The 24544-nt window shown below is 35.7% G+C and overlaps 1 protein-coding gene across 2 annotated transcripts in view; it reads right to left on the reverse strand.

Annotated features, from left to right (window-relative positions):
- Positions 1–24544, reverse strand: part of SNTG1 (syntrophin gamma 1) — a 330365-nt gene that overhangs the window by 39760 nt on the left and 266061 nt on the right. For both annotated transcript variants that reach the window (XM_082045789.1, XM_082045788.1), the window contains 3 exons: positions 24307–24345; positions 4365–4481; positions 348–419 (listed from right to left, as the gene is read on the reverse strand). In XM_082045789.1, coding sequence (XP_081901915.1) covers positions 348–419; positions 4365–4481; positions 24307–24345 — 228 coding nt within the window. The remainder of the gene's footprint in view (positions 1–347; positions 420–4364; positions 4482–24306; positions 24346–24544) is intronic.

Consider the following 24544-nt stretch of genomic DNA (forward strand, 5'->3'; position numbering starts at 1 on the left):
CAACGTATTTGAAAGTAACTTAATTGATTGCTATTTTTTTAGCTCCTTGGTTAGAAAAAGAAGTGTTATACTGGTTAAATGTGCCACTAAAGTAAAACTATAAACCACATACTGTGTTATGGAGAAATAAAACAGTTTCCTAGTCAAAATCAGTTTATTTCAATTTTTTCCATCACTTCTGAAAACACTCCTTCTGGAGTATGGCTCTGTATCTACTGACACCAGGACTTCTGATATTGACTTCAAAGGGAAAAAAAAATTGATCACTTTTTGCAAGCTGGTGCTATGTTCTGGCTTGTCAACTGATCTGACGAAGTGGTAATTTATTTTATACTTTCTCACCATACCTTGAGAATTTTGCACATTATTTCATAAACGGAAAATGTTTTCTCAGCTCGTGTCCAATCCCAGGTTGTGACCTTGGAAAAAAAATCAAACAAACAACAAAAAACAGGAAATGTAAGTAATTTTTGTTTCAGTAATTAAATTTACTTAAAAAAAAAAAAAAATCTATCCCTAAAACTGTCTACCCTTTGCAGCCAGTATGATCAAGCACTACCTTAGAGTGGTAACTACCAGGGAACAGATTGTTCCATCCAGGTAGTACTTGGGAGGCATCCAGCCTGTTTGTGCTTACAGCACAGTGTCTTCACGTACAGGCTGCTCCATGCTGAATCATGAGGCTTCCCCTAGAAGCCTCCTGCCCATATTGGTGGGTGTTGCATTGAGATCCTGAGAGGATGCAGCCTTTCAATTCTTCTCACAGAGCCTTGACTGTAAGACAATGTTTCTCACCACTTCCCCCCTCTTGTAATTGCATGCCCCAATTTGCTACCAGCCACCTACCTTGTTTGCAAATCCATAAAACTAGCCTTGCAATACTCTAGACACTTACCCTACATGCCATGAAATCCAGAGATAAAAACTAGCAAGAAACTGCAGAGGTAAATATACACTTTCCTTTTTTCTTACCAAGATTAATCTACTCCTAAATTCTTGCAAACTAAGATTTGAAGAATGGTCTATCTCTTCTCTGTCTCTATGGTGTTTTTGTTTGTTTGTTTTTGGTTTTGTTTTGTTTTGTTTTTTTCCCCAGGATTTGACAATTGCTTTTATCGGTATTAACTTAATAAAACAATTCAATAAAATTGTGCAAGGGTAAGAGTTAAGACTCTAAATAAGACAGAGAGGGATAGTTGAATATATTCAGTAAGGGGATATAATAAAGGAATATGTTCAGTCAAGGGAATATCACAACAAAATAACTTTACAAAAACTGTAAGAAGGAAAAAGGAGAATTATTCACAGTCTCAACAGACAGAACAACACACAAAATAGAATAAAAATTGAGGCTCTACATGAAAAAAAAATCTTAACAGTAAAAAGTATTGAACAGTGGCCCAGCTCCAAAGGAAGACAGGTGTTATTATTACAACTGTTAGGCAAGATGAAGAGCTTGATGAAAACACAAGTTTTAGTTTTCAAGATTCAAAAATTTTAAATTATTTGAAAAATGTATCATAAAATATATCAGACCATATGAAGTAAATATTACAAGACCAATTTATTTTTAATTGAAAGAGAAAACAATCATTAAAACAACATGGTTGAGAAATATCTATGCATGCAAAACTTTGTCTTGGTATAAAACCTTCTTGATCAAAATTATTTTGGTGTTGTATGAGAAAATTCCATACCTAGCTAATTTTTAGGAATAGACACTATTGTAATAATTGAAATGCTTTCAAGGAAATCACAGTCAGGAACAAAAAGTTCAAAAATACAGTGTCATAGTTCCTCTTCTATGAGAATTTTATTTATTTTTCTTTATTTGCAGTCATTGTCAAACTCAGTTTTCACTGTCTTATTGAAGTATGAGTATTCAACTGGATTTCTAAGAGTGTGACTAAATACTGATAGACAACAAATTGTTTGATACAGGATGAGAAAGTAAGGAAATCTTTATGGCTGAGTTCTAAGACGGTATTGATGTGAGGCAGGAAGGCAAGGCAAGGCAAAGCAAGGCAAGGCAAGGCAAGGCAAGGCAAGGCAAGGCAAGGGAGGAAGGAAGGGAAAGAAAAAGAAAGGGAAGGGAAGGGAAGGGAAGGGAAGGGAAGGGAAGGGAAGGGAAGGGAAGGGAAGGGAAGGGAAGGGAAGGGAAGGGAAGGGAAGGGAAGGGAAGGGAAGGGAAGGGAAGGGAAGGGAAGGGAAGGGAAGGGAAGGGAAGGGAAGGGAGGAAGGGAGGAAGGGAGGGAGGAAGGGAGGGAGGAAGGGAGGGAGGAAGGGAGGGAGGAAGGGAGGGAGGAAGGAAAAGAGGAAGGAAAAGAGGAAGGGAGGAAGGAAGGGAGGAAGGAAGGGAGGGAGGGAGGGAGGGAGGGAGGAAGGGAGGGAGGGAGGGAGGGAGGGAGGAAGGGAGGAAGGGAGGGAGGGAGGGAGGGAGGGAGGGAGGAAGGAAGGAAGGAAGGAAGGAAGGAAGGAAGGAAGGAAGGAAGGAAGGAAGGAAGGAAGGAAGGAAGGAAGGAAGGAAGGAAGGAAGGAAGGAAGGAAGGACAAAAAACTTTCTCACCAGGAACACAGAAATGGGCACAGGGGTCTTGCTACAGCTCCATTGACACCAAAACACCAACCACACAAGCTAAAATTGTATCGCCCCATCAGAAAAAGTAGTTACTGTTGCTGCTGAAGCACAAAGCCATTTGTAGCTATGTTTAAAAACTTACATTTTTCTTAAAACTACACTTTACACATCTGAAAAACAGAAACTCTAAACTGTGTCATTGAAAGTTTGTTCTTAATCTTCTGTAATCCCCGGAAGAGATAAACACATACACCTGCAGTACAGCAAACATAACTGAACATGTAAAAGTTTGCATGTAGAAAATAGGAATTTAGAAGTCCTTTTAAAAGGCCTACTGCAGTGTTTCATAACAAGATAATTTTGCTGGGCATGTAAGTGTGCAATTAATACATACATTTGATGTTTTTAAGGTAGCTCGATAGGAACTCTTTCTCTGTTTGTCCTTTACAAAGCATGTTTGTCATTCTACTTCCTTCTTATCCCATGTAGAGAAAATATTTTTTCTCTATGTTTGAACTTTCTGTTTTAGAATAAGAACCAGATTCTGGCAAAGCAAAATCATGCTGTGCTTGCAGCTCAGCTGAAACAAGACCTATAAAGACTTCAATGATTGGTGGCTTGTCTCACACAGCAGCAGCTAGCCAAAATTGTCCTAACTCACATCACTGTGGTTTGCAGCTCTATTACAAACATGTTCCTCCCGTGTCCATTAATCATCCCCCATAAGCCATTTACCCACCAGCAGAATACTACTCCTGGAAATTTATAATGGAATCCTCAGTAAAGAGGCTTGTAGTTCCTTCCATAGTGCTTACAAAAGAATAACTTTCCTCTTCTGTATTGAACAGGAGCTCTCAGCACTTTTTCTGCCTCTATCTAGTGTTTAGGATGGAAGTGGCTGTATTTGACAGGCAGCAAATGCTTGGGTAGGTCTTCCAAAGCCAGGAGAGCTGCTTTTGAATTAAGATGTTTCACAGCATAATCTGACATTGAAATCTGATTCTGAGAAATATCCACCAACAAAAGCCAAACTCCCATACCAATGAACTAGTGTACCAATACTGAATGCATAAAGTTCTTAGTTCATACTTACTTACATTCTTCATGTCTTTCACGTGTTCTTAAACACTTTCCTAAACAAACATGAGTAGTGACTGATGAATGATGTAAAGACTTGCAAACTGACTTTGAAGTACCTCCGGAACGAGTTGCCCAGAGGGGTGGTAGATGCAGGAAGGAGCTACAGCCCTGATCTGGCAACACACAGTTTAGCAGCAGTAAGAAAGGTCACCAAATAAACAGAGCAAATGAATCCGCACAACTATCCCTGGCTCTTACTGGCTCCTTAGCTACTGGCTTAAAAGTTAGCTAGGGCATATCTACAGCATGCAAAAAACTTTGATATTTCCCCAAATCTCAACAGTTTGAATTTAGAATGATAGTTCTGTTTAAATCTAACCATCTTGCTTCAGGCTTGTTCTGCCTGCCAAAGGAAAATGAAAAGCCTCCTTTTAGCACATGTAGCTTTCTCATGTATTTTTCTAAGTGCCCAAGTAAGTGGGGGAAAAGAAGTTCTTGTTAGATGCCCAGTCATCTGATGAAGAGCTATTTTCTGTCACTTCTGTACCACGTACCTTGGAACTTTTCAGTGCTTTAAGCTGCAATTCTGTTAGCTCAATCAGTTATAGCTCATTGTGAAAACCTTGCACATATTACAGAAAATACTTTATTTAATAAAAAATTATTAGATTTACTTATTCCTGCTAAGCATGAGAAATATACTTACTGGAGGTGCTATAAATTTATACAGGGAAGATCCCCTCAGTGCTAGAAACTTTGGTGCATACATTCGATCCTGAAGGGAGTCTTGTTCCCGTTCTTCTGTCCAGCCCATGTAGACTATCTGACAGTAAAAATCAATAGCATTGTCAAATTCCTCAGAGACCTTCTTCAAATGAATTGCAAATATTTCATGCAAATAAGCTGATGTCTGTCAAATGTTACATAGCTACAAACCTTGAACCACTGAGACAACATTGTATATCAGCAGTTTACTTACAATCATATATTTGTATAAAGGATGCCTGTTATGACAATCCAAAAACATCAGAACAAATATTTATTGCACTAGCAACAACAAAAAAGCTAAACCACATGCTCAGTGGATGCTAAAGGTCTATTCCCTTGTTAAAAGCTCCCTGGAGTAATTCTACATATTTGCTAACAGATCACATCTGAGGAATTTATTGCAAGAGAAGTGTAATGAACCACTAGGCAGGAATACAAAATCAAGAAACTGTTGCACTGCAATGTAAATACAGTCTCCATACACAAGTTCACAATACGACCTTGCAAATTTTATTCCCAAATTTTGACAGCAATTTTTTTTTTCCTCTGAAAATGCCCATGTAGGAGTTTTGAACATGCTTGCTTAGGAATAGCAAACTAATAGACTGTTTTCAGACACTATTCTGAACAGACTTTACCAACAGCTAAGAATTAACAGCTAGTAAGTTGACTCTTACCACTGCTTGCAGATCTACCAACCTAGATGTATGAAGTAGAACTTATTCAAATGCATTTTAGGATCTAATTCCCTACCTATCCATCTATTCAATTTGAGTAATTTAATATCAAATCATTATTTAGTAACTGTGTATGAGTCACCACTACCCCAGCTTCTGGAGAAAATCTGAACAGGGAGTAGACACATCATGCAACTTTTGATTTATAACCATGCCATTAGCAATAAAAAACAATTTCCAGTGGGCACTGGTACACTACTGCTACGGAGAATAGATCAACTCATATTTCATACAGTGCTGCTAATGGAATAGATCTATTTTTAAATATCTTTGTGAAACTGACTTATACATTAATTAGTCATGGGGCATTCTCTGTCTTAAATGTCAGTAATGAACATGTAAGGAGAACAGTTCAGGAAAAATAACTATTATACAATCATATGAATAGTCAATGAGTTAGTAAGTCTACCTACAGTATAAATGTACCTACTGCATGTTTTGTCCTTTGAGATTTTGTGTCACATACTTTTAAAGAGGTGATTTACAAAAGTTTATTTCATTATGTTGGGAAGAGGATTTTTGTTCACAGTTCTTCGTTCAATATACATGAAAATAAATTGGGAGATCTGTTTTTTCCTTTTTTTTTTTTTTTCTTCTTGTTGTTTGGTTGTTTTTTATTGTAACACACTGGAAATTAATGTTTTTTTCAAATTCATGTGTACAAAGTCTACACTATTACTCTCCATCACGGTTTATTAGGTATTTAATGGTCTATAAACAGAGACAGGGAAATTTGCCAAACTTCTGAACATAGTAGTGCTTTTTTTAATACTGATTTGACTCGTCTGTGTATCCTCTCTCCAGTCACTGAGCTCTACAGATTCCTACCAAGTCAACGGGGTGGGAATCTGTACTTATCCTACATTGGATAACATACAAAACAGCAGAAATTAGGGAAATTGGAAGAAACATTGAATTGAAATAATCTAAAATTTCTCTTACTGTATCTGTCGGTTATTTGTTTTTCCTGACTATGTCTTCATTCAGGAGTGAATGAGATTTCAGAGAATGCAGTTCTTAGATATTGCCTGACAATATGTTGTTTAGCACTCTGATTTTTGAGTATTGTAGTACAGTTCTGTCTTATTATTGAGTTTTATAAACTTTTTTAATCACCAAATCAGCAGATACTTAAACACATTAGCCATTGGACCTCAGGCTATATTATAGTGTTAATGTTTGCAATTTGAAAAATAATTAAATGTTGATGTTTCACTGTAAAGAGAAGGAATGATCTCTAATTTCTAGGAATTGAGACATCTATATTTTTAAATTAATTAAACCTAATTGATTTGGTTCCATCTTTGATTTGTCTCATTAAAATTGGACACGCAGTAAGATATCATCTTGCCTGATGATATTTAATATCAGTGTGGCACTGTGTGTCATCTATTTTCAGTTAGTGTTTGATTTTTCACATTCCTCATTTTTACTTCTACTATTCATCAGAATAACAGTATACAGTCACTCATGCTGTGCAGATGTATTGATATTTCATCTTTGATTGCCTTAACACTAAAGCAGACATGAAATTTACAGGAAATGCTCCTTTAGGTATTTCTCCCTTGCCTCTGTAGATCATGAGGAGAAATTAGATTGATTTTTCAGACAACCTGCTGTATTCATGTATTCATGCTGTATTCACATGTGTGGACTAAAAAAGCATGGGCTAAATTCTGGAAAACAGGGCTAAATTGAACAAATACTTGATAACTATTGTACTTATGGGTTACTAATGTGGTGTCAGCTTACCTAAACACAATGAACATGTGATGTTAGGTAATATATTGTAGTTTTTATATAATGAAGCTGAGAAACTGTTGAAAAATTTTCCATTATGAGATAATGTAGAGGCCACATTCTTGAGACATTTACATTAATGCTAAACATTTTGACTTCTAATAAATCTTTGACTATGAACAACTTTAAGAAAATTATTTATTTGGAAAGGGATCTTACTTTTCCAAATTAATAGTTCATGTGTATATATCTATTGAAATTGTATAGGAATACGAAATTTGACTTGTGAGATCGTAGAAAAGTTTTTTGCATCCCTATCAACTAGTGACAATTATCAACAAAGGTGGCAGTGGTGGAGAAAACAGATTTTATTTGTGATAACATTTCACTTAAAAGATAATTTTTGCAGTCCTGGTTTCTAACTTACTTGAAGCAACTCACACCTCAAAATCAAATGGTGACACAAATTAGCTGACTTACTGGATGTTGGTTCAGTAACAAATATTCAAGAAGTTATAACAGTTTATGAGTTAAATCATGTACGGTTTAAAAAAATCCATAAATGATAAATGAAACAGGACGCCTTCTTCTTTCAAATATCTGTAACCTCCTATTTAGTATGTACTTACGTCACATGGACATCCTAATCAAGCAAGACAAATTACCATAAATCGCTGTATTTCATACCAGTCCTACATATTGCTAAAATGTCTTAAATAGCCTTGACTTACAGAGGACTTCTCTAGAGTTTTAACACAAATTTTACTATATTTTAGGAAAAGCACTAAGACAAAAATACAAAAAAACCCCACCCAAATCTCCCAAATGAAATGTAAAATGTATGTGATATTAAATAAGTGAGGCAATTTAAAGATCAGAACAGATGCCCTGGCAGCTTTTTATCTTGGAAGACTCACATTCATACTCATATTATGTCTGTAGGGCAACAGAATAAACCTGGAGTCAGAAGACAAATGAATGTGTTAGTCAACACTGTGAATAATGGTGAGGGATAAGGAACTCAGATAGTGCTCTCTACCCTGGTTTTAATACCTTTTTCTTTGCATGACAGTCTCAGAATTCATTATAGATGTATGTTAGCAGACAAGCAAGTAAACCACACTAAAATGGAACAAAAACTGTGATGATAATGCAATCATTGGCAAAAACAGTCTTGTATTTAAAAGGCTTAGGTTTTTTATGGTAAGAAATTTTTTTAAAAGTCAACAGAATAACTCATCAGATATATTTTTAAGGCATGTTAGAAAAAATTGTTATAATGTGAAAATGTCTCCTATTTTTCAAGTTTGCTAAAATCCTGGTATTCTTTCCACTAATAAGTTTTAAAAAATTCCCGTGAATTATTATCTGTCTTGTTCACAAAGAAAGCCCACTAAAACAAGGCAGTCTGGGTAAGAAAAATAATCTCAAAGAAACAAAAGACAAATGGCCATGAAACATTATTTTACATACCCTTCAGATTAGATTTAAAATAATTTAAAGCCTCATTTGTTTCATTACATTTTGTGACAAATAAATATCAGCAATGGTCAGTATTTTCTAGAAAATTATGCTATGAAATTATTAATAGAAAATAGCTTGAGCAAATATTCCCTTTGACTTTTATTTCTAAACTTCAAAAGTTAGAAATGAACTACTTTTGGTTTGAATTGTGGATGGACATGGTCTTGGGCAACCTGCTCTACATGATCTTGCTTGAAGAGGGGGTTGGGCAAGATGACCTCCAAAGGTACCTTGTTACCTCAACCATTCTGTGATTCCATGAAATGAGAAAAATGACTAATGTATAAAACCAGAAAATGATCACTTGCAAAACAATTTCCCCCTTCAGTGCTCCTCTGTAATATCTACTCCTTTCTATCTTAGGTGCTTTAGAACTTTCACTGTCAAAGACCACTTTTATATCTTTGAACCACCTACCTACTAATAGATTATTTAGTCTCTAAGCAATCCGCTTATTATTGGGGATTAAAAAATTATTATCGGAGATTATAAGATTATACATGTATTGTATCTTATATAGCTTCTTTCTGTGTAAGAACTCATGTTGTCATCTTGTTACCAGACCAAAGCTGAGTATACTGTTTCCATTTGGTTTTGTCTTGTTCTGTTTTTTAAACCATCACACAAAGATTGAGGAAATAAATAGGGGACTTAAAATAAACAGTACCAGAAATCAGAAAATACTTCTCAATTATGGAAGATGATTTTTCCTTTATATTCCAGATACCTGAAAACTTATATCAAAGACTGAAAAGAGAGTATATTTGCTTTCTTAGCATACAATATTATAACCAGACTGAAGACAGTTGGTTAGGGTAACAAAACTTGCCTGGGCCTCTGCAGGTATCAGTCCAGCAATAATAGCACTGTTTGAAGAGCCTGTGTTACAGTTTACATTATATCCACACCATTCCATGAGGAATTTTAACACCCGCCCAATGAGATCTGCCGTATCTTGCCAGAATTCAAGACTATATCAGCCACTTCATGCCTTCACTCCCTTCACAGATTTGAAAAGTGATGACTACATGCTTTCTGAACAGGTAAATATCTGTACCTTGCTTTTCCAGGTTTCTCATGATCTCCTTTTTGCCATATTTTACTAATCCAGAGCAAAATTTTGTCTCATCTATTCAATTTTTCATCCAATGTTACATGTTAATAGCTACAGTTTACTTCAAAGCACTCATTTTACTTATTTAAGACTTCTAAGTATCTGTTCATTGAAATAAATTCTTCTGAAGACAAAGTCAATTTGAACATTAATTGGGCAACTGTGTGCCTTTGTCAAAATGTCAACATTAAAATTCGGGGGTATTTTGCCTCCTTTAAATTATTCAAGTCAATGAATAATTACACATATTTGAAATTCATTACAGTTTGAATTTGTTCATTTTAATAGAGGTGATTAGCATTTAGAAAGTACAGCATTCCTCTCTTAAGACTTTTTACAAGAAAGACCTTATGCAACTTTTTACAAAGATAGACTTGGATGCAAACTGCTGGATTAGACACCAATCTATGTTAATATGTGTGTGTGAAATTACTAGAAGGAATCATTACAAAAAGAGCTCATTGTAGTCTTGGCTTGCAGAATATTGACTGGTTAATTAAAAAAAAAAAAAAATCATCAACTCAAGTAGCTAGTCAGCATGTTATAAACCCCCTGAACTGCATAAGGGATGTGTGTGTGTTACATGGGATTGGGTGAAGCACTTTCTTACTTAATAGGCATGGTAGCCATTAATAGATGATAAAAAAATATACCTTGTGTTATCTAGATCTGCCTTCCTCACTTGAATGAACCTCTTTCTTGTAGAGACTTCTCTTCTTTACCTGCCACATAACTCACCTTTAGAGCAGTTGAGCACTTCCCTGAGCAAGTTCATTTGGCTGTAGGTTTAACACTGAAGAGACTCAGTCCCACTGCCATCACAGGCATTTACAGCCGACCTGGGAAGCTTCAAACCTTCTCTGGTACTCTCAACAGAGCAGGTCTCAGTAAACTCCTTTAAAATGAGCAGCTGACTAAAAAAAATAATGTATATCACACTGCCATAATTTCCTCTCCTTTTGCTTCTATGTAACTGCAACCAGTAGGATTCTGGTTTTGCTGGTTTTATTTTGTTTTGTTTACTTGTTTTGTGTTTTTGTTTGTTTGTTTGGTTTTTTATTTGCTAGATGGTGATATTTGAATTTCTGCCTGTATGTTTTTTTCACCTACTGAATTTACAGGCAAGCACAAGGACAGCTGTAAATTTTAATCCAGGAGAAAATTTCTGGGTTTTTGGAGTGTTTAAACAGATAACAGTGCAATACAGAAAGTTTAATAGTCAGGTGACAAGAAAGTAAACATCATCTATACTAGAGCCCAGTAGCTTGACTGTATTTGGGACTTATCTTTTGATTTTTTTTTTCCCTCTAAATGAACACAGTATTAATGTAATACATTTTTGAGGCTCTAAAATATAAATGGGTTAATTAAAATAATATTTCAGATAATCAAGCTGGAGGGCATGGCCTCTCTTTTCTGATGAAGAATATTTTACATTCATATTTGTCACCTCAGGTTAGACTACTGAAACATGCTCAATGAAGAAAAATATCAGAATAGTACAAGTCACTGGACAGCGTCTTTCAAACTTTTGATGGTGCCACTGAGCAAACAACTGACATATTCATCTTTCTGTGGTACCAGTGTGAGTGGTTTACTCACAGAAACATCTATTACCATCCTTAACTCACCCCAGGAGTGTTTTTTAATTACATTTCAATGACTGGTTACAGATATTGTTTTGATTTCCATTTTCTGTTTCTCTGAAAAGAACCAGTAAGCAGAACTTGGGCAGGACAAGTGCAATTTAGGTTATCTGGCTGTCTTTGAGATCATGCTACTCATGTCACTGCTTTGTTCTCATTCTGAAAGTCTGCTAGATTTCTGCTTCATCCAAAGGAGAAGGTAACCATTAAATGTTATAATCCCAAATGTCTGAGCATGTAGAAAACATAGATGATGGATAATAGGTTAGATTTCTTTGTAATTAATTTTAGTAATTAATCTTTTGAGTTTGCACATCATTACATTTCTATAGAATTAGACATTTACATTTCAATGTGCTCACAAAGCCAGAATAAAACTGCAAATACTCAGTGTATATCTAAAGCAGATTTTAAGTCTCTGGTGTCATTGCTTGCACAGCAGAAAAGACATATTTGACATAAGTCCCTTTTTTGGTAATAATGGTTTCACAAGACCTGACTTATAGATATTTTTATAGCTTTGTGAGATTGAAGCCTGAACTTTTCATAAAATTAGCAGTGCAGATATATATGTAAGTATACAAAAGCCTGTTTAGGCTTAAAATATTATATTTTAATGTTTTGTCCTCTGATGAAACCAAAATAACAAATCTATGCAATAATGTTATGCATGGGTACTGGGTGAAGACTATTAGGAAGCCAAATTTTTACTTTCTAAACTTAGTCATTTAAACAGCAATAGTCATAAACTGAAAAAAAAAAAAAGCTATTAATGTTATTAATGTTTGAAAAACATATCTTGCTATTGATAATGAGAAATAACTATTTTATGTCCTATCTGCTTATCAAATGACTTCTGCAAGCTTAAAGTGTTCTTAAGGCTTTCTCGGGGCTCTCAGAGAACACAATTACTACTTATATACTCTCAGAAAAATAAATATAAATAAAATCTCCAAAAATAATTGCATAACTTCAGACTAGAATTACATTGCTTTTTAGCAACTCATTCATTTCTTAAGAATTCAGTGCATGCAACTGAAAGAAGAAAAAGCCATCAAGAGGTGAAATTTCATTATAAAAAGTACAAATAGTACTCAGATTTCTGCATAAATCCACTGTTTTTTAGCTTTCATAATCCATGCTCAGTTAATGAATTGTTTTGAATTAAGAGAGTATGAATGAAGAAGTAGTAGCAACATGCGTTTTTTTCCTTCCTCACCAGCACCATGATTTTTCTGTGATAAAGAAGATCTATGAAAGGTCAGCTGATGGTTAGGTAGGGTTTGTTTTGTTATGAAAAAAATTGATAAAGATTCAAGGAAAGTTACTAATTTCTAAGAACTCACATCATCAAGGGAAGGACTGTATATATTAAAACAAGGTAAAACACCATTTAAAACCAATTTTCACATTCACAGAAATTCACATAACGAAGCAATTATTGGAGCCAAATAAAAAATAATATATATAATTCCTCAAAGATTAACAACTATTGCAATCATTAACGTGATGGCAAATGACACACAACACTGTTGGGTATGGTGTAGTCAGCATTTCTTTACAACTATTAATGTGGACAGAAGTTTCTTTTACAAAAAAACATTACTGAATTTTCTTCTTGAACTTTCTGGGCATCAGTATCTCCAGCAACAGCTATTCGGTGCATAGCAACGAAGTTTCAGACAACAGTCTGAAAAATAAACTATTTTTATAAAAACAAATAAATATTCTGCAATTGAAATTCAGAGTATATACCTTGCTAGATCTACAGGAAGAGATTTATTATCTATCTTGTGGAATTACGGTAAAGAAATCATATACTAAAGAACGTTTGATGTCTTTTAGTGGTTAAAGAATACAGAAAATGTTGGATTATTTCTCTTAGTGAGAGATGTTATGAAATCTCAATTCTTAAATATATTCAGCACTTGACTGGGCAAAGTCCTGAGCAATTTGATTTATGTTGGCCCTTCTTTAAACAGGGTTTTGATCAGGTGACCTACAACAACTCATCCAATCTAAATAATTGTTATTTTATGAGTCTTTGATCTCAAAGCAGTCATATCTGTGTTGGAATTCGTTTTAAAATAGTCTTGACTAATTATTCTTAGCAAACTAGCTTCACCATTGTTTTTATTACAGTGTCACATTATTCTTTGGTGGCACACACAGTAGTACATACAGTAGTTCATGTTTCATAATGTGAACATTTGTAGCTGTCCAGGTTTTTCTGAATTTACCAGTTTCATACCTACCTTCATTTCAATGGGGCAATGTATCAAATTCCTCACTACAGACTTTCAGCCTTAAAATACGCTCTGGAAAGGGATTTCTAGTACAGACTGCCTGCAGATAAGGCACTCTTGAGACTGAAGGTAGTAGGACTCTTCTATTGCTCATAAACAACTATTCAGAAATGAAAGATGAATCCTATCATCCCTTCTCAGTTATTAATGGGGGGTGAGGGGGAAAGGGTTATGACGTGTGAAGGACTCTGATATTCTATGGAGTCTGAGGAGGAAGGGAAAAAGAAGATAAGAATTCAGATGAGAATAAAGATGCTAAATACCTTGAAACCACTTGAAAGTCAGTTTACTTGCCAAACAGAATGGGAAAGGTGGCATGTAAAAGACTAAAGTATTGATGTGTAACTTGCATTCTTACTCTTAAAGTAAATAAAAATCTTCCTAAATTAATTACTAAGTGAGAAGGAGAAGTGGGGCTACTCTGGAACCATTTTAAATATTGTTTTTCAAACAGTGCTATCCAAATACTACTGTGTTGAGAAAGAGAACCAGAATGAAGTCCCATTCTGAAAGACAGTAAGGTAGAGGAAAACTACTGCTAAAATCCCTCCTCTAGGAACTGAGAAAAACCGTAAGGGATGATTAGATCAAGAACATGATAATGGGTATATTCTATATAATATTGTTTTCACACTTTTTGTAATAATTTTTAAAGTAATCTATTTTTTTTTTTTTTTACTTTTTAGAAGAAACTGTTCTAATTTGCCTGATATTTAGATTGAAATTATATATATAAGGATCTTTTTCTGGTTATATATGAATGGCCTCTGACAGGGAGTTATCAATAGAGTTCGTAACATGTATTGAACTCATCTTGCACCTAATTATTTTTTGACAATGGGGTGATGCCTGTCAATAGTTGACTTGTCTCTGACGTCTCAGTATTTTCATGGATTTTTTTAGTTTCACTAGAAAAGCTTAGTCCTTAAGGAATAACAAGGAATAACAATTGTTTTGGAATAATATCATAGGTTTTTTCCACTTTTTTTTTTTTATTAATGCTATATGTTGCATGACATGGACAACCAAGCGATATGACCCATAAAGAATGTAACTGCCCCAAAAATAAGACTGGGTCCTGAACAAAGCTCTAACTTCAGTGTTGGTCACTGAGACTCTGTATCCACAGAGAGCTCTATAGAGGGACAGGAAGGCTCCTTCACCCACAGAGAAGACAACACAAAAAAGTCTGCTGTGAGTGCCGTCTGTGTGGCTGAATGAGAGATCCTGATGGAATAGTTCAAGATCTTATGAAGTGCAGACAATGACCTAGAGGAACTTCATCAAACAATTGATTGATGTAAACTCATAATTAATACTTAGGCAGAAGTTTCTCCTCTCACAGAAGGCATCTTTTCTTCAGGACTTTTGTGCATAGTCTCAGGGCTCTGTGTCCTTTTTGCACACTCTCCCACTGTTTGGGAATGGTTTTCAAAGGCACCCTACTCCAGTAGGAGGGGAAGGAGAGGCTGGCATATTTTCTGAACCTACCACCATTAGGGAAGTCTTGTGGGAGCAATAGGATGGAGTGATGAGTGACTCTTGCTTCTATTAACCAAGTAGTATTAACAGTGGACTGTTAAACAAATAATTGGAAACAGCATGACTTCAGGCTGTATGTTTAAAGAAAGCAGCTATAAACCACATACTGTTGTATCTTGATCCTGCAGGACTTCAGAGCTATGCTGGGCATGCCAGTTGGATCAAGTGCCTCTGGACACTGAGCACTTACACATCACCAGAGCCATCAGGTAGACACATGTTTTTAGGAAGAAAGAAGCCAGATGTCTGTCTAGATCTTGGCTGAAAGTTCCTGGCCACAGCATTGCCTATCTACTATTTTTTCTCCTATCTACTATTTTTTTCTCCTTTTCTTAGTCTTTCTTTTTCTTCATTTCAACTCTCCAGACCTTCACCATTTTCCAGAATCATTCTTCATAAGTAAAGGTGGACTTTTTCTGGTTCTAAACCCAGCATCACGGAGACATATTCCAAGAAAGAAAATGTTTATTCTTAAATAATAATAATTTGTTTATACATTACTATAAATAATGAAAATTAAGTCATTTTTTCACTTGACAACTCATGACAATAGTTTATCTATTTGCCACTGTGAAATATATTTGATGTTTCATAAAATAGGATGGACTTCACAAGTTTTGTTTCCCAAAACAGTAAGCCTGAAAGTAAAAGTTCTCTAAGGTGCTAAAAATATTAATGTAACCAATATTGTTCAGTAAACCATGTCTCCTTACAAGGAAATATAACTGTTTAAAAAAAAACAAAAAACAAACCCCCCCCCAAAAAAACAAAAAAGTGTTTTCATATAATGAATTTCTAGGGGATGTTTCTGCATTTGCAATTAACTAAAATTTTATTGCCATTGTCAGTTTTCCCTCAGACATTTTCATTTAATATTTCTTTTTTGTTGTTTTTTATTTTGTGTGTGTTTTGTTGTTGTTGCTGTCTTCTTTTCTAGGTAACACATAAATTATCAATTGCTTTATACTTTTTTACGCATCAACTATTTTCTCAAATTCAGGTTACAACTGTATTACCGGTACCACGTAATATTATTGTGATGAAAGGGAGAAGGTAAATGACCACCTGTGGTCCACATAATTCTGTTTAGTTCTTAGAAGTTCAACAGATTTAATAAATATTTTTTCCTTTCATAGGATATGATATGAAGCACCAATCATCTGCATGGATGTAAAATAAATGAATGATAAAAAATGGAAGGCATATTCACCTCTCCCCTTAAAGTAAATTGTAATTAAAAATACTTTTTTTAAGCCCTTTGAATCCCATGTGTTCCTTCAATAGAAGATCTTCAGTAGAAGTATATGCTTCATTGATTCCAATTAATTTATTTAGATAACACAATTCCCCAAAGAATAATGAGTTTATAGTCCTACTGAACACCTTCATTCTAATCTACTAAAATGAATGTTATTCTTGGGAACTTTTACCCTCACTTTATGCAACGAAAGAGATAATACAATCAAGTATGTTTTTATTTCTAGCCTCAGCCTCCAATGAAAATTCCAAAATGGCCAGACAGAACAAATTCATGTCTGGTAAGCTATGGATATTAACTGTTTCTGAATTAAGGTGAGGTTAGAGAAAAACAAAAACAAAAACAAAAACAAGTTTTCCCCGTACTGAATATTTTTAAGTATAACTATAACTATAAAATAAAGATGACCTATATCTTTTGTGGATATGGTGACTCAGTTTCCTCCTTTCCTGTCTTTGTTATCACCTTTCAGGAACTTGTCAGAGAGCAGAGAGATACAGAAAATATGCAACTTGGCATCATCTACCTGCACTTGTGCAAAGCATTTGACACTGTCCAGCATGACATCCTTGCTCCAAATTGGAGAGACATGGTTTTGACGGACGGACCACATGGTGGATGAAGAATTGGCTTGATGGTCACACTCAAGGAGTTGCAACCAGTGATGAGTTGTGTTTCTCAGGGGTCAGTACTGGGACTGGTGCTGTTTAACATCTTTGTCAGCAACATGGACAGTGGGATTGAGTGCACTCTCAGCAAGTTTGCTGATGACACCAAGCCGTGTGATGCAGTCAACACACTGGACGGAAGGGATGTCATCCAGAGGGACTTTGACAGGTTTGAGAGATGGGCTTGTGCAAACCTTATGAAGTTCAACAAGGCCCAGTGCAAGGTCCTGCACATGGGTTGGGGCAATCCCAAGCACCAATACAGGTGGGTCAGAGAATGGATTGAGAGCAGCCTCAAGGAGAAGGGCTTGGGGATGTTGATTGATGAGAAGCTCAACACAACCTGGCAATGTGTACTTGCAGTCCAGAAAGCCAAGCATATCTTGGGCTGCATCAAAAGAAGTGGAACTAGCAGGTCAAGGGAGATGATTCTTCCCCTTTTCTCCACTCTTGTGAGACCCCACCTGGAGTACTGCATTCATCTCTGGGACCCCCAACATAAGAAGGACATTGACCCGTTGTAGCGAGTCCAGAGAAGGGCCACGAGGACTGAAACACTTGTCTTATGAGGAAATGCTGAGAGAGTTGGGTTTGTTCAGCCTGGAGAAGAGAAGGCTCCAAGGAGACTTTATAGCCTCCTTCAAGTACCTAAAGGTGGGATACAGGAAAGCTGGAGAGGGACTTTTTACAAGGACATGTAGTGATAGGAGAAAGTATAGAGGCTTTAAACTGAAAGAGGGTAGATTTAGAGTAGATTTAAGGAAGAAATTCTTCACCATGAGGGTAGTGAGGCACTGGAACAGGCTTTCCAGAGAAGTTGTGGTTGCCTTACCCCTGGAAATGCTCAAGGTCAGGTTGGATGGGGCTTTGAGTAATCTGGTATAGTGGGATGTAACCCTGCCCACAGCAGGTGGGTTGGAACTAAATGATCTTCAGGGTCCCTTCCAACACAAAACATTCTATGACTCTATGATTCTATGATCATTCAAGGCGTCTATTTCTAAACAAGAATGCTAAAATTTGCTTCCTCTCTTCCTGTTTTGTTGGCCTGTTTGGATAGTAGCTAAAAATCCTGTCCAGCAATAAAATAAATGAAAACGACACAAACATTTATTCTATCAGAATAAAAAAAAATGGCCCTTTCTTAGTTTCACATTTGCTACTTACATTTCCAGTCTCAGACATCATAAATATCCACCCCTTCCAAAAAACTCAGTCTTTTAAATTGCAGGTATCCTTTTCACTGTCCTATTTATGTTGCATATCCCATTTCTTGGGTAAGTGGCAAAATATCAGATCTGAATAAATTTAGAGACTTAAAGCAGGATTTAATTATGTCACACATATAAATAGAACACAGCGATAACATGATGCAACAAGAACAAATCATCAGATTGCTATTTAAATTTGGTGGTTTCTCACTGTCTGACCTCATCATAGATATGAAATTACGCTTCTGGGAACAACTGCAAATATTTGTCCATGTTAAAGCTTTATGACAAATCAGGAAGCAATTATTCCTCTGCCTAAATCTGCTGGGGGGAGTCTGATTCAGAAGAACCCTGGATGCATATGGGCAGAGTCAGGTTTATTAAAAACGTTTAGATCATATTGTTGCAAGGTAGCAGCTGAAGGGAAAGCCCTTTTTCCAGCAACCTAGCAACTGTAACACTCACAAAGTCAGTGTGTCAAACCTGTATCTTTCATCTTCTAACCTAAACATCAAGCTAAAAGCTATAGAGCTCCTGTTGAAACTATGACACTATGCAGAAAGACAGGCAGGACCTGTGAGATCAGAAAGAGCCTGTTTTCACACCTCAGAGGACTGTAAAACAAGGTGAAAGATTTGGTTAGAACAACTTTATCTGAAAAGCAGTAAGTAGATCAAGCTGTCCACTTACCAGTTGAATACTTGCCATGACTGCCACCCCAAAATAGGCAAGTAGGCATAAACATATTTCTTAAAGTATGTTTATCTATCTATCTATCTATCTATCTATCTATCTATCTATCTATCTATCTATCTATCTAGAGCAGGAACTTCCGTTAATTTCTTAGGGTCTTTGTGGAAGCATTCAGAGCTTTGAATCTGACATGAATGGAGCTTTGACTCAAACTCTTAAGCCACAAAGAGAGAAGGGCTGTCAGACTGGTCCGTGTGAGCTGCCTGAGGCAGTGCTACACCCTGGCTATTTTGGATCTTATCCCGGTGGTTCTCCATTCTTCAGAAACCAAATGGATAAGAGCTAGGCATCATATCACTTCCCTGTAGATTCTTAAGTCCCGTCTGTAAATTACCCTTGAAATGTCAGTAAAATACATACAATATCTAGTAACTCTTCTTTGAGAACCAGAAAATAAGTAACATTTGTTTATCTGTTTATAAATTTAGGATTCCAGTTACTAATATCTAGTTGTGAGACAGGTCTGTTTATTTCACTCAGTTTTAAATGTCTAGGACAGAACAAGGCATTTAGACTCCTCTCATTCATCTGCCCTGTTTCAGGCTTCAGTGAAGAATACAGTACATTCATCCCTGTACTGTGAAAAATCTGAATACAGATGTAACAAAGATGTGGTCACTGAGTTTGGTCAGGCAAAACTTACCCTTATGGAAAGCAGTTTTGAGGGAGTTACATTAATATTGCAGAGAAAAAAATAGATAGCTAATACTTGTTATACTGACAAGTTAACATTAGGGAAAAAAAAAAAAAAAAGAGAAGATAAAAGAAAAAAATATGTAAATGAAGATAATGAAGATTAAGTCCATACTTGAGGCAAAACTGCATTTGCTGGACATGAAGAAATGATTTAACACACAGCTTTTTATAGTTTGAGATTTAAATAAGAACTTGATCTAATCACTCTTTTCTATCACCTAAATTTCCAGCAGGTGTCCAAATTACTTCCTTCCTCTCATGGGCTATAGAGAATGCAGCCCTAGGATATAAGCACTGCTATCCAATAACTACATTGAGTGACTCACAACATGAAGGTTATTTAGCTCATCAGGTAATCATCTGTCTTCAAGATGTAGTTTGACCTTCCTCTCAAAAGTTAACATGTAGGTATCATCAGCCTAAAATTGCTAATAGTCTATGGTGCGTATTGCACTTCTAAAACTTTATTATGTCCTGAAATTCAAAAGCTACTCTGGGCTACAACGTAAATGGAAGAAAAGTCTTTTATTTGCCATGGGAAGCATAGTTTTTATAAGAGAGTGCCTCAGAAGCATTTAAGATAATGAAAGAAAGTGCTCAAAGTATTTCATGTCAACCAAACATATTTTTTAGATAGATAGATAGATAGATAGATAGATAGATAGATATGCCTTTTATTTTAGAGAAATCTCAATAAACTATTAATAAGCAACATAAGCCTTGCAAGGGTTTGAGTTATGGAGCAATAATCCATGCCAAGTGCCATAGATGTCTGACAATACAATGAAAGGAATTAGCACAGCATAATTTACACCCTATCGTGCACTTCTGCTTAATTTAACAGCAAGCACGCAGCTTCCCCTGTGTGTTTCAATAAACATTTAACAATAGAAGCTTCATTTCCTTCAAAATAAACCTGATCAAGTCCTTACTGTGACAACAGATGGTGATACAGCAGATGTACCATAGGACCTGAAAGTTCAATAACTGTCAGTCAAGAGCTACAGAATGGCTATTCTGAGGAACTATGGTACTGGCATTGTGAAAAAATAATTAATTCAACAGTCATGCAAAATCTGAAAAAAAAAAAAATAATAAAAGAAGAAAACTATATACACTTAAGATGAGGGAGCAAAAACACTGACCTTAATGTGCTTCTAGAGTAATGACTTGCTTTTCTTTGAGGACATGTCACATTTCAGTAGAACAGTGTTTAATCAGTCCACTTTAAAAATGTTAATACAATACCAATGTCATCTTAAAGGTTATTATTCTACAATTAAAAAAATATGGTGTGTGTTTTCTTTCATACTAATGTTTATCACTAGAACAGATGTCTTATCAGGCCACCTGAGCAGTGCAATTGGCATTTTTAAGTGTAATAGTGCTGTGGAATTTCGCTTGAACAACTATACCCCAGGTTGTTGCCTTAGTGTGGGATCAGTTCATTGTGCCACAATGCTGTTTTAAAACTGTTAAACAGAGTTGTGGAGATGGAAACACTGAGTCATTCTCATACACATTCTCTGAACAAGACAGCTACCAATTCTTTCATCACAAACGCAGGAAAATTCTAAAGGGATTCTTCTTCAAAATGAAAATTAAAATTATTTAATGAGAATATCTCATCTTCTGTAGAGGCAAGACAAGTCTTTCAAAACTGCTTATGCTGCCTGTGGATAGAAGAGAAACAATGTCCATCCAGGGTTGTAGAATTCTTCCCCATTATAATTTTTTGGTGAACTCAGCATTGATGAAAGGTGGAAGGTTATAGCCTCTAAATTCATCTTAATAGAGATTAAATGTACAGTAGGGGAAAATAAACTTTTAAATACACTGCTTTGCCAAGAGATATTAATCTCTGTTTCATGTGAAACCTTGAGACTTGACTTTTGTCTGTGTAGTAGAGAAGCAAGAGGCTACTTATTGCATTTGTGAACAAGTATGTGAACATAACCATAAAACAATAAAACAGAAAATCAGCTCCCTGGCCACTAGCTTGTTGAGTAAAATAAGTTAAAAGTGCAATCAAAAAGTTATGACTTTCCTGACTGCAATTTAATAGACATTGTATTTACTTGTATACATAGGGATAGGAAGAGGTGAACTGAAGGCAATACTAAGATTTAGATCTAAACCTTGAATTCCACTGCATACCTAAACCAGATGTAACCAATTCATCTTCCTGGCATGGCAATCAGCTAAATCCCAATAAAATCAAATAGCCAATAAGAGTTATAATGTGTAATAAAATCTCCAGTAGCTGGAGGCCTACATTTGGTTTCCCATCCTGAGAAGGATCTGAAGATTTTGGAAGAAAAACTATTTGATGCTGATTCCCCTAGTTGCTATCAAGTTGATTTGCAGCTGAGCTCAGCATAAGCACAAACTCATGGTGGTTAATGTAAAGATCAGGACTTGAAAAGGAATGGGCAGTGCTTGTCCTCAATACACCACCACACTTTTTTGAGGTAGGGTGTGTTTTCCTGTCATTTGGAAAGGGTTAGCAGGGATGTCAACGGCACCTTTCAGAAATCACTTGTCTAATGATGGTGCTTGCAGGAACTGACATTTGCTGCACTCAGTGTAGCAGCTGAACAGCAGCGACGAGCTCCAAGAAAAAGGAACATGCTTGTGTTTCCCATCTTGGCTCACCAAACAGAGAAGCCTCTGGCTGAAACCTTGAAATATTGTGTTCTCTGCTATGAGGTCTAAATAATTTTTCCTTAGATTTATGGATATTTTCTCTATGATGGCAATATATGTAACCTATATATATATAGTACTAATATAAAACGAACAAATAAACGAAAAACAGCAAACGAAAAAAACAACAAAACAGAACAAACATGATTCAAAGATGTTGCTAATTTTCTATTTCTTTTTTTTTGCTACCTTTAAATGTTCAGCATTGTCAGCTCAGACAAGGGGAACTTCAATTTTCCTCTTCTCCCACAATCTTCTTCAACAACATTTTGCCTGTGTAGTCTTCTTCCATCCCTTTTTGCATCACCTTCCTTCTACTATTACACATATTAACACCATTCTGAGAACTTCTTATTGCCTTATGCTGTCTGTATAATTATCACTTTATCAATACCCATCATCCTTGAACTTCTAATTTCCAATAAATGTATCTTATCTTTCTAATAATTTCTCAGAAAAACCTGCTTTCACTATTACTGCCTTAAAGGAAAGCTGCTATACTATGTGTAACCGTCTTTTTAATCCCTCTCCTCTCCTCTCCTCTCCTCTCCTCTCCTCTCCTCTCCTCTCCTCTCCTCTCCTCTCCTCTCCTCTCCTCTCCTCTCCTCTCCTCTCCTCTCCTCTCCTCTCCTCTCCTCTCCTCTCCTCTCCTCTCCTCTCCTCTCCTCTCCTCTCCTCTCCTCTCCTCTCCTCTCCTCTCCTCTCCTCTCCTCCTCTCCTTTTTTCTCTCTCCTTTTGAGATAGGATACAGGGAAGTGAGAAATATGTTGACTGGATGAAGATGTGGCATAAGAGAGGTGAAAGCACTTTTATTCCTTAAATCTGTCCTCTTGAAGTCAAGTTTACAGTTCAGTCCTATAAAAATTGATCTACCACAAGGAAGTAATTTGTTCTTTCTGATGAATTGGATTTATCTGCTTCCCATATTACAAATTTATTTAAAAGAAATCCACATTATAGATAATGGTTGTGACGTATGACGGATGCATACTTTAACTACCTGTTTTAGTTTACTAGGTGTACTTTGTGATAAGTAACTCACCACAAAGTGGTCACATTTTCAACTGTTGTTGTGCTATATCACAGAACAATTAATGGCATTACTGTATTATGGGAACAGACTTTATTCGAAATAAGTCTTTGATTATTTTACATTGTAGCCTGAATATTTTTATTCATACTTTATTTACACAGTTTTCTAAAATATATGCTGATTCCTTCAGGAAGATATGGCTGTTACTATGGTCTCTAGCAAATAGAACCTCAGAACCTGTCTGAAGGGTTTTTTTTTGTTTGTTTGGTTTTTTTTTAGGAGTGGAAAGAACAGATTTCTCAAGTCACACAGCTCTATCCCTTTGTCTCATGGATCCAATCACCTGATACACAGCTCTAGAGGAGAGTAGTAATTATGCTTATGATGTATTTTGCAAGAAGCTATCTCTATTCAAGGAACGTTTCTCCCTTTTTATAAGGCATTGAAATGTCTTCCAGTAATATGGGACTGCCAATAGATTAAGACAGTCAGATGATTCACCTTGTTCCAAATTTTGCTACTGGCCTTCTCCAGAATCTTGGACAAGGTTTTCTATGCTTTCATTTGGACAACACAATTCACATATTTTTACAATTTTAGAAGAACTTTGATGAATACTGACTAATTCTGTAAAGCATAACAATCCCATTTGCCCTTTTTTAATAAAATGAGTAAGATGCAATCTGAAGAAAACTTTTGTGTGTGTATATATGTACATTAAACCTAAGTTAATTTGACAATATTAGGTATGATCTTACTTTGACCAAAAATTCCGGTTACCTTTGATTTTAGAAAAAAATTAAAATGTATTTCAAGGCAGCAAGGTATTCTCTAAAGAAAATCTACCAAGAATTCTTGAGCTAGAATAATGCACAGCTACTACAAAATTAAACACAGTTGAAATGAGAATTATAAATTAAACAACTCCAATTATTAATTTTCTTACCTGCTGGTTTACGGGAAAATTCCTGTTGATTTTTTTAATCTATAAAAATGAATAAAGAAATAGATTAATGATCAGCCACTAGAAGAAAAAAAAATAAACATCAAACATTACATTTTAAAGACATATGTCACACCTCCCTTCAAAATTGTATTAAAAAAGAGAAAATTACCTGCAGTAAAGGGATTCAAATCTTTGACAAGCTCACATGAATAATGGGACATTTCTGTGGCTACTGTGT

Source organism: Streptopelia decaocto, assembly GCF_964273445.1.
Source record: "Streptopelia decaocto genome assembly, chromosome: 2".
NCBI classification, from domain to species: Eukaryota; Metazoa; Chordata; class Aves; order Columbiformes; family Columbidae; genus Streptopelia; species Streptopelia decaocto.